This window comes from Protomyces lactucae-debilis, assembly GCF_002105105.1.
Source record: "Protomyces lactucae-debilis strain 12-1054 chromosome Unknown BCR37scaffold_5, whole genome shotgun sequence".
Classification (NCBI taxonomy): domain Eukaryota; kingdom Fungi; phylum Ascomycota; class Taphrinomycetes; order Taphrinales; family Protomycetaceae; genus Protomyces; species Protomyces lactucae-debilis.
In genome coordinates this window covers 321073-337637 of record NW_024467997.1, presented here as the reverse complement: position 1 = coordinate 337637, position 16565 = coordinate 321073, and the positions used below count along the sequence as shown (strand labels likewise).

Below are 16565 nucleotides of genomic sequence, written 5' to 3'. Positions count from 1 at the left end.
CGCTCTTTCCGCCGTCTTCGAGAAATGCACGTGACTATTTTCGCTTACGCAAGAATCAAAAATCAGTAGAAGCCTCTAGTGGAAAGTGTCTATGAAGTGGAGGCTAGCAGAGATGCATCGAAGAAAAAGTAGAAGACTTGGACTACTGAGCCTTCTTGACATCAGGCATGGCAGTCGGCTGGTTGAAGAGCCACAAGCCAGAAAAGACCAAGAAGCCAGCGATCACCGTTGCTGTTGAGGCGTAGTATGGCCATGCAGCAGACAAGAAGCGCGGGTACTCATCGTGCCTGTAGTGCCTAATAGTCACTTGCTGACGCTCTTCAATATAGCTGAGTCCAGGACGCTTGTAGTTGACTTTGAAGTGAAACACGCCATAGTGGTCTGGTAGCATGAATGTCTTTATGTAGCGCGTCGCCTCCGTCGTCGTCCCTGCAACCTCCAAATTGGCGCGGATGTATGGGTCCAGCATGATCAGCTCAAGCTGCACATCAGCTGCTGTGTACGGCACCCATCGATCGTCCTTCCATTGCTGCATCTGAATCTCAAACGCCACTTCGTTCTTGACACGGTACATGGATGGCAATGTTTCCTCAAACGTCGTATTGGCCAGTGCATGTCGCAAGCCAAAGGCACGAATGACGGCTTTCTCTTGAAAGACCCATTGCGTAACATCACGCGCAAAGAGGGCATTCCCAGCCTGCTTGCCTCCAATAATACGCGTCATCGCAGCATCAGAGAACAAGTCAACACTGCCAGCCACGACGACGCGTGCATTGTTGCGTGCTTGCAACGCACTCACAAGATAGGCCTGCTTGCCTGCGACCCATGGTGCTTCGGCAGCTTCAAACTCTTCCTTTGTATCGTATGAGTAGGCTGTTGAGTCTGCCTGTAGGATTGGTTGCAAAAGAGGGCTATTGCCAAGTGCATGACCGACTCCCTTGAAGATGACGGGAGCACCCTTCACCACCTCAGACGACAAGATGGGGCTCTTGACGAACCCATCCAGCAACAATGTCGTGTGCTTGTCATCTTTAGCCTCCTTGTCCGCCTTAAAGTGGTCCACCATGAGACTATCACGATCCGCCAACTCGATCCCCAATTCGCGTGCAAAGTCACGGATTGCAGGGGACATGGTGGACGAAGCGCCAATGAGCAAATTTCCGCCTGCCTCTACAAAGCGAGAGAGTGCTTGCGGAGTGAGTTCAGGGCCCAGGCCTTTTGACTTTTGTGGGAAGAGGATGGCGTGATCGTATGCGCGTTCCTCTAGGTGGAAGAAGCTGAAGTCACTCTTTGGCTCTGCATAGTGGATATCAAAGCCGCGTTCTGTCTAGTTAGTGATTGTTCTTGTGTATCAGGACTGGATGTACGCTGAAGAGAGCCAAAGAATGCGCTGTAGTCGTCTTTTGGTGTGCCTGCGTCCAATATGACGGCAAGCCTGTTGCCTACAGCTGATTTCGCAGAGACAGCAGCCAGCCCTGCGAGTGCTGCTGCAACAAGCCCTGAGACTGAGGTTCCCAGCCGCATTGCAGGTGCACTGAGGGCAGATGGAGGAGTAGGTCGCTGGTCAGGTTTGGTGTCGTGTCAAGAATCAAGGCGCAACCGCACACAAAACAGCTTCCCTGCACTTCGACACCCTCAGACCAGGACAGTCGGGTCAATAAGCAGGCCCAGACAGCCTCAGACCGCCAGCAAGGCATGGATACATATGCCTACTACCAGCATCAAGGCCAGGCTGCACAGGGACAGGCGGGCCTTCATGCGCATGCTCATCACACAAACGACAACAGCCCCACACTCGACCACAACAACAATAATGAGCAGGAACTAGGCCCAACAGAGGACGACCCGCTCTTTGTCAACGCAAAGCAGTATCATCGCATCCTCAAGCGTCGGCAAGCGCGTGCGAAGCTCGAAGAAAGTATCAAGGCGCTCAAGGCTAAGCCATACTTGCATGAGTCACGACATAAACACGCCATGCGCAGGCCGAGAGGCGCAAGTGGTCGGTTCTTAACGGCCTCGGAAATCGCGGCGCTCAAGGAGCAAGAAGATCAAAGTGCAGCGGCGGGAACAGGGCCCCAACAGCATTTGCAAGACGAAGTACGCGTGCCTGCCCCGATTGCTGAAGTGGAAGAACTTCAATACGCCAGGCCAGATATCAAGCATGATGGCGTCTAACCTGGATACCTCCTCCCAAGCATTTCTGTAGCGCAGGCCCTCTTTCTTCATATTCTTAGTTTATATTCTTGAGCTACTGGCTATGCGCGACATACATCCTCGATGCATTTCGCCAGCTTTTGTGTATCCACCAGACTGATGGCGTTGTACAACGAAGCACGAAGTCCACCCACACTGCGATGTCCCTTGAGTTGCACCATTCCTCGCGCCTCTGCTGCTTTGAGGAAGGCAGACTCTCGCTCAGCTGCTTCAGCACCTGTGAACTTGAAGCACACATTCATCCTGCTTCGTACATGTTTTGCTGGAACCACAACAATCGATTCCTCCGCATCTAGCACACCATAGAGCAGTGCAGCCTTCTCCTTGTTGACACGCTCGAGATGATCAATCCCACCCTCTGCAAGCAGATGCGCGAAGACCAGGCCCGTGACATGGAGCGTGAAAATGGGCAGCGTGTTGTACAACGAGTCATTCTTCCATATCGTCTGATAATCCAACATGATCGGTGTCACTTGCGCACCAGCTTGACGTTGAGCGTCTGCTTCCGCACGTTGCTGCATAAACTCGTTCTTGACAATCAGTACAGTGAGTCCTGCAAGACCGACATTCTTTTGAGCACCAGCATAGATGACGGCGTATTTGGACACATCAATTGGCCGTGAGGCAAAATTGGACGACATGTCACATACCAGTGGCACATCTGGATCAACACCTTCAGGCAACCCAGGAAACTCAACACCATCGATCGTCTCGTTGTCGCAATACCACACAAATGCAGCTTTGTCTTTCGGCGTATACTGAAATGTGTCTGCGGCTGCTAGGTCGCCAAACGCTTTCCCACTGTTGCTTAAAGCCCGCGAGTCTGTGACAACGTTGATGTTGGCGCCTAGACATTTCGCTTCGCTAGCAGCTTTGGCAGACCAAGAGCCCGTCACGAGGTAATCGCAGATACGCTGGCCACCAGCGCTCCCATCCTTGGCAATCCAATACGCAAGCATGTTGTACACTGTCGCTGAAAATTGCGTAGTGCCGCCACCCTGCATGAACAACACACTGTGCGTGTCTGGAATCGATAAGAGCGTTGTAAGATCTTTTTGAATACGCTTCAGCAAGTTTGCGCAGGTAGATGAACGATGACTGAGCTCGCCAATACCCATACCAGAGTCTTCGTAGTTGACGAGGTCCTTTGCAGCTTGTTGCATGACTGCTGTCGGTAAGGTCGCAGGACCTGCTCCAAAGTTGACAATCTCTTCTCTGGTCGGCATCCTGGGTATTGAGAGACTCAGTGATGTACTTCACTTGGCGTCATGGCATTCGTCGCTGCTGTCGCTTGAATTTAATCGGATGAAGCTTCAGATGGAGAGTTGAAAATTCCGCTCAACTCGACCGAAATGGGGAGTCGATGTCCAGTAAAGGAGTAAGTATACAACATTAAAAATCGCACGTGCATAGTTTTAGGAAGTCTGGCAAAGGAATTGCCAATATTGGTGTGAAGTCACATGATGCTACCTCACTCGTCGTAAATCGCGCAGATCAGGGGGATGCCTCACACATGTGGTGCCAAACTCTCGCGTGAGACGAAACACCAGTAGTCGTGTCCGCGCTGCGCATCAAGAAATGCAGTTGAAACACGATACGCTTGGTCCTCAAACTTTCCACCTCTTATAGGACACAAGATGCATTTATGGGTCATCACGACCTATGTATCTCTGCTTGCCCTGCTTCTCAATCTGTTGGCTAGCCCTGAAGGACATTCGGCTCCCAATGCTGCGGCTGGAAGGGCTTCAGGCTCTAGCTCAGGCAGAAGCTTGGAAAAGTCGACTTCAAGGAAGCGTCCAAATCCTGACAAGCAAAGTCCTGTTGCAGCGAAGCTAGAATCAGCCAAGGCTGGTTCAAGTTATAACGATAAATGGGAACAAAATGGGAAGCGATGCTATCATATGCGGTTTATCATGAAGCACGTCTTGAGTCCAGCAAACTACAAGGAATCTAGTGAGCAGACCTGCACGACCAAATGCATCAGCTCCATCAAAGGATACCTCGAAAATTTCAAAGATCGCCGCAAGTGGTCGGACAAGCAAAAAAAATCGTCTTGCCTTCAAGCTGGTTTCTGCGCTCGGTCGAGGACAATCGAGATAACGCAGCCAAGTTGCCTTGCGGTACAAGCAGCTTCTGCTTTGGGCATGACCTGTAATATGGATGCATGTGCTTGCACCATGGAAATAAATCTTTGGCGCGTCAAACGGCGTGGTCCAGCAACAGACGAATTTTTCAAACTTGTCGAAGCAGGGTCGAGAACTTCGTTGTGTCATCCATCCAAGATGACTCAAATGTTCGAAAGACAGACTACCCAGTGGATGGTTCAGCACGACACCATAACCATCATCAACAAGGATGTTGATTGTGAAGACGCTTCACAAGAAATGTTGGAGTGTAAGTGCAAGAATAAAAGCGGTGGAATTTGTCATGTCGTCAAGCCCAACAAGACACCTCGCTGCTTTCTCGAGAATCCTGGCCCAGATGGAAGATGTCAGTGTACGGCAAATCAATTGGATTATACAGGTCAGTGTGCAGGAGCTGAGGCAAGCTCTTCTGAAGCGGCAGGTTTCGAAGATCCTTGGCAAAGTGCTCCCTGGCATGAAATTTACAACAAGCTGCAAGATGAACTTTGAAGTCGACTTCGATTGAGATGAATTCAATTTGACGCTTCCTGGATTGACATTTAGGGTTCATAATTGCCTAGAACATTTTGATTTAGCTATGACACCTTTGCTTTTTTGAAAAAGAAGAAGAAGATGCCGTTGAATTCAGCTCACAAGCTTTGACAGTTCGACAAGATGCAAACAACAAATGGCCCTACAACTCCATGTCACTGACCTGTCTAATCGTCGCGTAGGGTTCAACTTTGCTGGTATGAGAAAGGAGTCTAGAAGGCTAACGAAATCATTGCAACGTCAGCTTGCTGATATCTGGAACTACATTGAACCAAAACTGCCCTAAGAAGTGACAGTGCGCCCTGTTTTTTATGCCATCATTTAAAATCGCTGGACTTGCTTCAAAGCTGACAATCTCCTCTCTGGTCGGTATCCTGGGTATTGAAGACTCACTGTTGTACTTCGCTTGGCGTCACGGCATTCGTCGCTGCTGAAGCTTGATTTTAGATGGTTGAAGCTTCAGATGGTCGATTGAAGATTCCGGTCAACTCGACCGAAATGGGGAGTCATGGTCCAGTAAAGGAGTACCTATACAATAAAAATCGCGGTGAAGTACAGATGCTACTTGGAGGGCATTGCGGACGAGAGAATTGTGGACCTAGCTCTGCGCCGGACGAAGACCAATGCTGAGAAGTTCCCCAGAAAGAAGACTTGATATGCACAGGTCAAAGCATTGACAGACCAAGCTGGACTCTCGCAAGATCAGGAAGGTTGCCCAAGGAAAGTCTCCGACTGGCTATGGATGCAGCTGGAATACGCAACTTGGCAGAAGACTATCAAAGGATAAGCTTGCTACGCACACTTGCCAGACATCGACTTCGAAAGTTTCCAGCAGAGGACGCCATACACAATGGCAGATGGCAGGAACGCGCAATTCATTGCTCGACTGCGATGCAGAGACGACTCCCTGATGATCAGACGAGGCCGAAAGGTGCAGTCCAGAGCCAGAGACACACTGAATATCCCTCGCGAAGCTCGCTCCTGTCCTTTTTGCCGCCCAACCCTTGAAGTAAAGAGGACCTGGCACACGCCTTACTGGATTGCCCGGATCATGGCGATGAGCAGGCCGCGATCTCACAAGCCTAGTCTGAGCTGCAGTAATTCATGCCATCTTGCAGCCATCTACAAAGCAGACGGAACTCGCCATCAAGGTCGCAACAGCAGTATGCAAAAGAATTAACGCGCGATATGTCGCGCCCACACTGAAAGCTTAGTGCTTAGAGGTAGCCCTATGGAGAGAGGGGTCTTACTCTGACGTTATTTGTGCCCGCGGCACTCTACTGCAGATTGCGTAAGGAGTCGTGGTAGACTGCCATGGGTAAGGCCGAAAACATCGTAATGTCATAAACTAAAACTTCACAACATTGAAAAACGCACGTAAATATTTTCAGGAAGTCTGGCAGAAACATTGCCAATATTGGTGGGAAGTCACGTGATGCTACCTTGCTCGTCGTAAATCGAGCAGATCAGGGGGATGCCTCACACATGTGGTGCCAAACTCTCGCGTGAGACGAAACACCAGTAGTCGTGTCCGCGCTGCGCATCAAGAAATGCAGTTGAAACACGATACGCTTGGTCCTCAAACTTTCCACCTCTTATAGGACACAAGATGCATTTATGGGTCATCACGACCTATGTATCTCTGCTTGCCCTGCTTCTCAATCTGTTGGCTAGCCCTGAAGGACATTCGGCTCCCAATGCTGCTGCTGGAAGGGCTTCAGGCTCAAGCTCAAGCTCACTCACAAGCTTGGAAAAGTCGACCTCAAGGAAGCGTCCAAACCCTGACAAGCAAAGTCCTCCTGCAGCGAAGCCAAAATCAGCCAAGGTTGGTTCAAGTCAGAAAAGTCCATGGGTAACGTACGGAAGGCGATGCTACCATATGCGATTCCAGATGATGCACATATTGAGTCCAGGGAACCATGACCAATTTCACGAACAAACGTGCAAGAATACATGCATCGATTCCATGACCAGCTACGTCACTCTCATGAAAGATATCGGCAAGCACTGGCCCTATCAATCGTCAAAAAATTGCATTCAATCCGGTTTCTGCGCTCGATCGAGGACGATCAACATAACGCATCCAATTTGCCCTCTCAGACAAGCAGCTGCTCTAATGGGCGTACCTTGCGATTTGGATGCATGTCTTTGTAACATGATTGTGGACGTTTGGCGCGTCAAACGGCATGGTCCAGCAACAGACGAATTCTTCAAACTTGTTGAAGCAGGGTGGAGAAACCCATTGTGTCGTCCATCCAAGGTGTATGAAACATTCGAGAAATATGACACCAAGTGGAAGGTACAACGTCAGACCCTGATTATCGTCAATAAGGATGTTGATTGCAAGAGCCCTTCGCAAGCAGAGCAAGAGCGGGAGTGTAATTGCAAGATTGAGAGTGATAAACTTTGTCACGCCGTCACAACTGGCGAAACCAGTAGCTGCGCTGTCAACAACCCGGGCCCGGATAAAAGATGTCGATGTGCACCAAACCAGGTGTATGATGCAGGTCAATGTTCAGTAGCTGACCCAAGCTCTTCCGAAGCGGCAGACATCGGAGATACAAGGCAAGACCCTCTCTGGCAAGACATTTACAATCAGCTGCAAGATGAACTTGAAGTCGACTTCGATTGAGTTGAATTCAACTTGGCGCTTCTTGCGTGGACATTTTAGGTTGATAATTGCCTAGAACCTTTTCAGTTAGCTATGACACTTTTGCTGGTTTGAAAAAGAAGAAGAAGATGCTGTTGAATGGGAATGAGCGAGTCTAAGCGTAAAGATGTTCCTTGTACGGAAGTTTTGAATCAGCGTACTAACAGCAGAGTCTACCAGGATAGTACAAGCAGAATACCAGCGAGAAATTCATCCCTTTACAGACGGAACAATATCAGCAGACCACCAGCAGACTGCCGGCGAAACTAAGCACGCCTTTATCAGAGCCAACTGGACGATTGCCATAGATGGCACAGTAAGTGTAGCAGCTAGCCCTTAGGTACACCTTGGAAAACGAGACTCTTTGTCGACTTGACGCTACATTGCGTTAGCCGAGGTCTCCTCTGCCTGGAAAGATCAAATTGTCCTAGGTCGAAGTTGGCTGCAACTGCATACGTCAGTGGAGTAAATAAGGCAGACGGAGGAACCCGCAACTTTCGATGCAGCTTCGTCGTGACCATCTTCAGAGGAGATGAAAATGAATGTTCCGCAGTGGGGTCCTCGTCATCGACGCAAGCAGACGACGCTCTATTGGCCTCTTCGTGTGTGTTGCTGAGGTCATCGTCTTTGGAAGCATCAGCCGTAGTGGCCTCCCAGTAAACTTTCGTTTTGCGCTTCTCTGGACACGTCATTTAAGAGCTTGCAAAGTATAGAGATGCTCTCATCGCTTTTTTACCGTCTTCGCGCGGTGCTGGCAGATGGTCAAGGCACTATTGATGAGCTCATCCCAGGACGGGAAGCCTTTCTCACTTCGCAAATGACCATTTGGAGCTTCTCAAAGTTGTGGTGGCGCCACAAGACGATCTTACTTTACGCTTCAACCATAAGTTTGTATGTGACCATAATTTATCGCCCCTGTCTAGTGACGGCGTTCCATACGGCGTCGCGCAATGACGTGCGTGGCCACAGTCTCATCGTGTGTCATATCGTCTCTGAGGAGGATAAATCGGTGATAGAAAGCCGTGCGACCTGTACTGAGCTGTCAGTGAAATACACTCATTAGATTCTGCAAGCCTGCTGTAGTTACCCAAGCTGTCTGTGGGAGACTTCTCTTATTGTCAAGGTCGGTAAAAAGTACCTAGCTTGCAACGATAATTGTTTCGGGAATGAAACGGGACATGTCTTGGCCATGGCAGAAGCGATCTGGCAGCATTAGATAGCCTGGGCTTGGATCTATAAGCTCATGCACAGCAAGATGATGTCTACAAGTAGCAAGAAGCTGGTGTGCTGATGTGTCCACTGTCCTGGATCTATTCCAGCTCGTCTTTAGGTGGACAAGGCAAAACACCAAAGATGACGGCACTCAACACTCGCTAGCGCAACACTCGTTCAAGTTTGAGCCTACATACACTGGCTTGCAACTGTGACAGCTGCAGTGTGCTGATGACTTCTCAATTTTCGAAAGCCTCGATTTCCAACCCAAACCTCAACCCACTCTGTCAACAACACTGTCTTTGACAGGCTGCTTTGGGTTACAAGCATCGTGATGCAAACTCTAACACATTACTGACATCTACAGCTAGCTTCTAAGCAAGTGCATCTCTGCTGCAAGCACTTGTTTGCCTCGCGAAGCTGTCTCTGTGCGAAGATGGGCTCTCCTGGCTGTTGGTATGCCTTCTCTCACCTTGCGCAAGTCTTCTCTGCTTGAACCAGCTCACGGTGTATCGTCAGCTGACCTTCCATGCCGGTTTTTGCAGCACTAACTTCTCTCTACTTCTTTCTCTGTACTGGAGCACCCTCTTATTCTCAATTCAGTCTTATCCTTGACGCCAAGCTGAACCTCTACCTCTGACTCTACTCTTGATCAAGACACTTTGGTGTAATAGCCATCGTCTTCCACCACTCTTTCCCACGTATTCACTCAAGTCTACTTTTCGCTGGTCATGGCTGCCAGGAGTAAAGTCTCATACAAATACAATGCACGTGACGTAGCATCATCAACTGTCCAGCATACAGGGAGGCTGACTTATAAACCTCAGACAGCCAAATATAGCTAGAACTATAGACTTCCATACTCATGAGCGAAAAAAAAAAATTGAACAGCTTGGACATAGCCTGCAGCTGACGAAACTTGCCAAGTTATCAATATGTCACGACGATGGCTGATACAACCGGAAAGGGCAAGATCAAACGAGCGAGATGGTCCACGTGACACCTAATTCAGGGCCCCTTGTGACTTATCATTGTTATCAAGCTGAGCAGCGAGAGTACCCCTGACAATTCTCGCATGATCAAACAAATCAACTGTCCCTGGAAGTAGCGCTTTTCAAATGAGCGACGTGGCTTGATCTTGTCTTTACAACCAGCACAGATCGCTCAGCGCCGCAAACCTTCTCACTTATTTACAGCTCTCTTAAACTGACTATGAAGAAGCTCCAGTGTCTGATGACCTTCTTGTTTCTGCTACATTCGTTTTTCATGGTCTGCAGTATGGCTGCAGCTGAGCCAGAGCCTAAGGCTGCTGCCGTGAGAGGATCGTCGTCGGCATCGAACAAGGAAAAAAGCCCTTATCCGTCTGTCAACAAGAACAAGCAGACTTCAGCTGCAGAGAAGAATAGTGAACGTGGGAAGAAAGGAGCGCCTGTTGACGACAGGTGGGTTAAGAACGGGCGCAAATGTTATCATTTGCGAGTACAAATGCAAGCAGTCTTAGACAAGCTTCGTCGTACAACAGCAGAAGCTTGTCAAAGGGACTGCAAGAATGAAATCAAAACTCGTGCAATTGACATTCACAGGGCTTTCACCACGAATCACAGCCCTGATCGCTGCTATGTGTCGAGACCATGTATGACTTTGAGGGCAATTCGCGTGATGGCGCCTACATGCTCTGCAAAGCAAGCGATGGCTAATCCTGTCTGCCTTTTGGCAGAATGTCTTTGTTCGGTCACGGTGAACATTTGGCGTATCAAGCCATTTGGTACAGGAGATGACGATTGGATTGCCGAAGCTCAACTTACAAGTGACCGACAGCCTGGAGTGCGTTCAGTTCCGAACTGTCATCCTAAGAAAGTGCTTTCGAATCGGGCGTTCCATGCTCACCGGTGGGAAACGCGTAAAGACCCATCTTCAGCTGTTGTGAGCACCAACCTCTCTTGCGACGATTTATCACCAGAAGAACAAAGGTGTGACTGCAAGGGCAATAGTGACGGTACTTGTCAAACCGTCGATCTCTTCGAAGCCTCTGAATGCGCGGAATCAGATGGGACTTGCCAATGTGCGGCGCGAGATAGTCAACATCTAGCTGGCACTGAAGACGTGAGTTCCACCGTAGGTGCAGCTGCAGTTGACGAGTCTACGGTTGTTGAAGACTTGTACCTTGAGATACAGCGCTATCTCGACGACGACGAATGAAAGACTTGTGATAGATCAGACGACCTCAGCACGTCCAGAGTCAGACAATGTAGTGATTCATTCCGTACAATTTGCAATCGTCATAAGCTTGCATCGACTTCGAAGGCTACACGGCCTGCAGCTGCAGCTGATTATGGGTTGCATCTATAGCTTAGGCCAAGACCCATAATTCAATGATATTGCCAGAAGTTGAGACAGGGTCTGATGATTCTGAGTCACTTCCGCTGTAGTAGCATATATAGGAATTTCCAGCACAGCGAGTACTGGGACACGTCCCGCGCCATCTGATCAGTGAGGCCACAAGTCGCAGCTCACCCTGCGGCCTTACAAAACCAAATTTTAACACATACAGTCAACAATACTGCCCCCAACAGGCTGCACTTGGCTGGCTAAAAGCATCGTGCAAGCTCTCATGGCTATTGGTATGCCTTCTCTCCTCCTGTGCAAGCCTTCTCTACTTACGCCGGCTCACGTTGTGTTGACAACTTACCTTCGATGCGCGCTCCTGTATCAAGTACTTCTCTCGCTCACTACTGCAACTTCTCCGTGTGCTGGCATCTGTCCTGTCCTTGATGGCTTTCCTCTCGAGCCAGTCTCTTCCTTTGATGCCAACCTCAGGCTCTCCCTCTGTCTCTGCGCTCGCTGAATCAGTCGCATTATGTGTCTCCCACTCGGAACCGGCTCGATGTCCATTGCTTCCACCCTACGGGAAAGATGCTGGTAAAGAATGGTGCACACTGGTGACTCGCGGATGACTCGCAGATAACAAACCGATTACGCTGGTGAAACTCTGTAGCAGGCCGGGATACCGCTTCCAGACGCTGGTGAAGAATCGGCGATCATCGGAACACAAATAGTGGACGATGGTGATCACTGTTGCCTTTACTATAGCTATGCATAAAGATAGCACGTCCATTTAGACATACATACTAGCATTCGTCCAGCTCATGCACAAGGTTTGAAATGGAAGCAATGCTAACATTGACGTGTACCAAATCACATGATTACTCGATCTGCATGGCATAGTCACCTGTATATGGAACCATCGTCCTGAAGCCGTATTCGTCTGCTATTCAACGAGAGCGCCTTTGATCCCAAGGCCTCAAGAAGCCAGAATGTCGGGGTGTCGGTGCGATGTGCTCGTTGTGAGTTTGGACTCTGTTGGTTTGGAGTCCGGCTAATCTTACTGTACTCTGCGACTCTCAAGCTCGCGCTACTCGCTACAGAATACAGAACGATTCATAGTCACTGCACACGCAAGCGCGGTAGGGTCCAATCTTCCAAGCGAATGGACTGCGGACATTCTCAACCTTGACTCTACAAGAGCAGAGAAGTAGCGCATCTACTAGCTCTTGCAACCGATGATCGGCATGCCAGAGTCCTGCTCAATGTCTTTGATCCAAGCGTCTTCTCCGCGTCGTTCACAGAACCAGCTCGACAGCCTCGAGCTGACATCGCAGCAGGTACAGCCAACAACGAACCGATAGCTTCATCCGACAGCGTCTCCACCTTTTCTGATACACTACGCTGTGTCTGGCGCATTCAGGAGGACGATCCAGACCAATTTGAACGCCTTGCACACGATATTCGCATGATGAAGTCACCAGCCCGAATACCACGACGCGTGTCACAGGATGATTCCAACCGTACTGAGATTCAGGCTGTCCAATCGATTTGCAAAGTGTTGTGTCTGTGGCTACCAAGCCCGTCAACCAACATGCAGTGGAGTGCTATCCTCAGCGCTGCTCGCCACTGCAGGGATGCAAATGATTTTCTCAAGGATGAGCAAGGCAATACCATCAGCTGGCAACAACGCGACAATGCCGAGCTGAGAAAGGCAGTTCGTCATCTTGAACGGGACTTTCCGTCGCTTGCTAGGCCACAAGCGAAGTAGATCTCCATAGCAATCTATCAGCATGGTACCAAGAATCTGCAAGTTGCCGTACGTGATGACGCCCAACAATCTACGCAACGGCTTCCTATTGACTACAGCAGTCGCGGTACAAGAAAGGTCCGCTGGAGGCTGAGCAGCAGGAGAATGGCGATGAAAACGGCACACAGGCACGACAAGCACGTCGCAATGCACAAGACCCACACTGCGAGCAAAACAACGACACGCAGGCACGACAAGCACTCCGCAACGCACCAAACAAAGGCGACGAGAGCGATACAGGAACAGCTCAACCACGTCGAACGGTACACTACTTGTGCTCTCGCTGGTCTTGTATTTTATTGACTACTACGGGGCAAACGCAGCCGGCCAAAGACTGCCAAAGCTCAGCTGCTGTAGGCTGCAGCAAATGACAGTGACACCAAACCGCCACTGCCAGCGAGATGATACAAGCGAAAAAGCGTAGCAAGCGTGCAAGGTACCTTACACAACACTTATAAGAAGTACATAGTAAGCCTTCCGTGTTCAAGAGCTATGTCTGATCCATTTAAATTCTCGCCATCTGCAGCTCGCTGCGTGCTAGTCATCAGCAAGGACCGGTCGTCATCCGTTGATCGCCAGCTTACTACGTATCCATCATCGCCCTCTTGTCACCAGCGCCGTAGTCTACCGTTGGTCGCCCATTCATCTTACTGCGTCTGTTTTCACTTTTATCACCGGTGTATCAGCCCTGAAGCTTTCTCATGGTGGTGGCAGAAAATATACTTAATGTAATGACCTGGCTGAGAGGTGTAACGACTGGGCTGGGAGGTAACTAGGCATAGCAGGACGAATCCACGTCGAAGATACTAGACAACAGAAAGGTAGATATAGATGATTCTACCGGATTATAAAGTCGCTGAATGAAGAACAAGGCAGCAGAAGACTGTCCTTTTATCTTCATCGACTGGAAATTGAACCCATAAAACAGTAAGACAAGAAACAGGGCCAAAGTCCCAAAGATTGCGGGCGACTTCTAGCCAGACGCGCCAAGAGACGAAAAGATGTCTCAGGTTGGTCAGATGAGAATAAGAGTCTTGCGCCAGAAGAAAGAAAGCAAGTGCTGAAGATGCTGAACGGTATGAACCACGAGCTTGATGACGAGGTCCAGATCGAACGCTGTAGTTGTGCACGGAAGACAAGCCGCTAGATGCAATCAGGGGTTTCAGGTGATCAGGCATCTGAAACCAAGAATAGGACGTTGATTTGTCAGTCCGTAACTCTTAGGCCTAGGGAAATGCTCTCGAAGCACAGTGTCATCGCAAACGGAAGCTGCAGCGAAGCTGGATGAAGTGCTGGATATGAATGAGCTTCGAGAGGTGCTATATTTGAAATTGGTATAGAAAATATGTTCTGATGAGCACTGAATCCTGTAAGGTCTTATCCAAGAGAAGAGTTGTAGCCCTTTCTCTTAGGGACCAGTCGCTTTTGCCTTCATTGGAGTGCGATGCGAACTCCGAATAGGTCTGACGATTTGACGAATCTCACAAAACGCAATGCACATGATGTGGCCTCACCAATTTTCCAGCTTCTAGGAATGCTGTGCTCCAAAGCTCAAACAGTGGAAATGAACGTCTAAACTTGCACGCGAGAAGTAAAGGAGAACAAGTTGGTCGTAGCACGCAGCTGTCAAAATGTGCCAAGTCATCAATCAATATGTCACGAAGACGGCTGAACAAAACGAAAAGGGCGATGTCATGCGACTTGGATAGTCCACGTGAGACTTGGCTCAAGGTGATAGGAACTCAAATGCATCCCCTGATCACTTAGTTCCGCTGTTATCTCTCTGCCACATCGGTGCCCGTGCACGTGACCTTTACTTTGGTCTTAGCTGGCAAGAGTGCTATACCCTTGTACCCTATTCGAATCAAGTCAAATTTGCAGCGACCCTGCGTGCTTGTATCTGTCATTTACAGCTACAGTCTCGCATATCCGCCAACTCCCATCACAAGATCAGTATATATCGGCCAGAGCCGCAGAAGTCCCCCTGACGAGCTTTGCATACTCAAACTAGGCTACAAATCGCGCTCCTTCTGTGATATGAAAACGTGGTTTCCTTGCTCCTGCGTCATCTCTTACTTCTCATCTTCTTATACTTATTTCAGGTAATGCACTCCTGACCCACGTGACTGCTGCCAGCACCCCTGCTCTGTCACAAACAACTTCAACTAGCGACGTGGCCTGTTTGCGCCTTGCTGCCTACACAATCACTCAGTGCAGCACACAAGCTTACTTAGTCTACACCTGCATAGGATCGCCAATGAAGAAGCTCCGGTCTTTCATGTCCTTCTTGTACCTGCTAGGTTTCTTCTTCATGATTTACAGAATGGAAACTGCTGCAATGAGGGGATCGTCTTCGGGCTCCACCACGGAAACAGGCCTTCGTGAATCTTCCAAGAAGAACAAACAGGCTTCAGAGCAAAATTCTGAACGGCGTAAAAGAACCAAGCCTGATGACAGTTGGGAAAGGAACGACAGACAATGTTATCATCTGCGGGTTCACATGAAGGCAATCTTGTCCAAGAATCGTCGATTAACAGAGAAAGCTTGCGAGAATAGGTGCAAAGAATCACTAGATTCTCATTCAACTGCGTTCCACAATCAGGCTACACAATGGAAAACTGAAAATTGCTATCAATCGAAACTCTGCGTGGCTTCGAGGAACATTAGCATGATTGCACCTGTATGTGCTGCAGAGCAAGCCATGGCTAATCCTGTCTGTCATTTGGCAGAATGTGCATGTGCAGCCACAGTGAACATTTGGCGTATAAAGCAGTATGGTAACGGAGATGCTGCTTGGATTGCCATGGCTCTAGGGCAAAGTCAACGACAGCCAGGTGAGCGCGCAAGTCCGAATTGTAGCCCCAGGAAAGTGCTTATGATGAAGCCGTTTGCGATGCCCCCGTGGCAGGTGCTCTCTTCAGCTATTGTGCAAGTCAACCTCAGTTGCTCCAAACTTTTACCTGAAGAAACGAGATGTGACTGCAAAACCAATCTTGAAGGCACTTGTCGATCCATCACCATCCACCCAACCTGTCGATGCGCGAGACCAGATGGGGCTTGTCAATGTACGGCGCGAGATGGTCAATCTTCAGATGGCACTGGAGGTGTGGCCCTGACTTCAGGTACAGCTGACGGATCCGCGTCCTTTCAAGAATTGTACGATCAAGTAGAGGCCTATTTGAACGCTCACGGATGGAATTAGACTCGTGGCAGTTCATGCGGCCCCAGTGCGCCCAGAGTCAGACGATGTATCGAGTCTTTTCGTACAATTTGCAATTATCTTAAGCTTAGACTTACTTCGCTTCGAAGGCTACGCGACCTGCAGCTGAATATGGGCTGCATCTAAAGCTTCAGCCAAAATCCAAGATCTCAATATATTGCTAGAGATTGAGACAAGATCTGATGGTTTTAAGTTTCTACATTCCAGCAGCCCTTCAAAAGACTCGGCCGAGTGTCAAATAGAGTCATCATAAGAAGTCAAATCAGAGGTAGAGCTAATGTGTGATAGAAACTTCGTCACTCGAAGGCTACAAGGCTAAACAAAGCTCAAGAGAAAGTGCTCGAGCGCACCTATAAGCTTGATATGACACGCTATCGTTGAATGCGAAATGCACTGACTTGCATATATGGAGTGGTGATGACCCTGTGAGAACCAAACTTGTCAATCTGCAAAGAGATCAGG

The 16565-nt window shown here is 49.2% G+C and overlaps 10 protein-coding genes across 10 annotated transcripts; 7 read left to right on the top strand and 3 right to left on the bottom strand.

The window, feature by feature from the left end:
* Window positions 1-47: 47 nt before the first annotated feature.
* On the bottom strand, window positions 48-1599 carry BCR37DRAFT_254937 (dolichyl-di-phosphooligosaccharide-protein glycotransferase subunit). Its single transcript, XM_040866664.1, has 2 exons — window positions 1368-1599; window positions 48-1323 (listed from the first exon to the last, which is right to left on the bottom strand). Exons 1-2 carry the CDS (start codon window positions 1522-1524, stop codon window positions 143-145), a joined length of 1338 nt encoding a protein of 445 aa, XP_040726719.1. The 5' UTR covers window positions 1525-1599; the 3' UTR covers window positions 48-142.
* Window positions 1600-1830: 231 nt separating this feature from the next.
* BCR37DRAFT_336199 (CCAAT-binding transcription factor (CBF-B/NF-YA) subunit B-domain-containing protein) lies at window positions 1831-2058 on the top strand (the record flags this gene model as incomplete). Its single annotated transcript, XM_040867218.1, has 1 exon — window positions 1831-2058. A coding segment is annotated over one exon (228 nt), but the record flags the coding sequence as incomplete, so codon positions are not given.
* Window positions 2059-2206: 148 nt separating this feature from the next.
* BCR37DRAFT_377846 (pyridoxal phosphate-dependent transferase) lies at window positions 2207-3576 on the bottom strand. Its single transcript, XM_040868908.1, has one exon. The coding sequence runs from the start codon at window positions 3438-3440 to the stop codon at window positions 2256-2258; it is 1185 nt and encodes a 394-aa protein (XP_040726717.1). The 5' UTR covers window positions 3441-3576; the 3' UTR covers window positions 2207-2255.
* A 671-nt stretch (window positions 3577-4247) lies between these two features.
* Window positions 4248-4749, top strand: BCR37DRAFT_377845 (uncharacterized protein). The gene has a single exon (XM_040868907.1). The coding sequence runs from the start codon at window positions 4379-4381 to the stop codon at window positions 4574-4576; it is 198 nt and encodes a 65-aa protein (XP_040726716.1). The 5' UTR covers window positions 4248-4378; the 3' UTR covers window positions 4577-4749.
* Window positions 4750-6498: 1749 nt separating this feature from the next.
* On the top strand, window positions 6499-7521 carry BCR37DRAFT_386279 (uncharacterized protein; the record flags this gene model as incomplete). Its single annotated transcript, XM_040870428.1, has 1 exon — window positions 6499-7521. One exon carries the CDS (start codon window positions 6499-6501, stop codon window positions 7519-7521), a length of 1023 nt encoding a protein of 340 aa, XP_040726715.1.
* A 173-nt stretch (window positions 7522-7694) lies between these two features.
* BCR37DRAFT_254928 (uncharacterized protein) lies at window positions 7695-8426 on the bottom strand. Its single transcript, XM_040866663.1, has 2 exons — window positions 8350-8426; window positions 7695-8309 (listed from the first exon to the last, which is right to left on the bottom strand). The coding sequence occupies exon 2, from the start codon at window positions 8229-8231 to the stop codon at window positions 7869-7871; it is 363 nt and encodes a 120-aa protein (XP_040726714.1). The 5' UTR covers window positions 8232-8309; window positions 8350-8426; the 3' UTR covers window positions 7695-7868.
* A 1338-nt stretch (window positions 8427-9764) lies between these two features.
* On the top strand, window positions 9765-10953 carry BCR37DRAFT_254919 (uncharacterized protein; the record flags this gene model as incomplete). The annotated part of the gene is made up of 1 exon (XM_040866662.1): window positions 9765-10953. The coding sequence occupies exon 1, from the start codon at window positions 9964-9966 to the stop codon at window positions 10948-10950; it is 987 nt and encodes a 328-aa protein (XP_040726713.1). The 5' UTR covers window positions 9765-9963.
* Window positions 10954-11271: 318 nt separating this feature from the next.
* BCR37DRAFT_377844 (uncharacterized protein) lies at window positions 11272-11894 on the top strand. Its single transcript, XM_040868906.1, has one exon. It carries the CDS (start codon window positions 11363-11365, stop codon window positions 11594-11596), a length of 234 nt encoding a protein of 77 aa, XP_040726712.1. The 5' UTR covers window positions 11272-11362; the 3' UTR covers window positions 11597-11894.
* A 230-nt stretch (window positions 11895-12124) lies between these two features.
* On the top strand, window positions 12125-13284 carry BCR37DRAFT_377843 (uncharacterized protein). The gene has a single exon (XM_040868905.1). It carries the CDS (start codon window positions 12542-12544, stop codon window positions 12842-12844), a length of 303 nt encoding a protein of 100 aa, XP_040726711.1. The 5' UTR covers window positions 12125-12541; the 3' UTR covers window positions 12845-13284.
* Window positions 13285-14821: 1537 nt separating this feature from the next.
* On the top strand, window positions 14822-16126 carry BCR37DRAFT_377841 (uncharacterized protein). Its single transcript, XM_040868904.1, has one exon. It carries the CDS (start codon window positions 15141-15143, stop codon window positions 16083-16085), a length of 945 nt encoding a protein of 314 aa, XP_040726710.1. The 5' UTR covers window positions 14822-15140; the 3' UTR covers window positions 16086-16126.
* The last annotated feature ends 439 nt before the right edge of the window (window positions 16127-16565 follow it).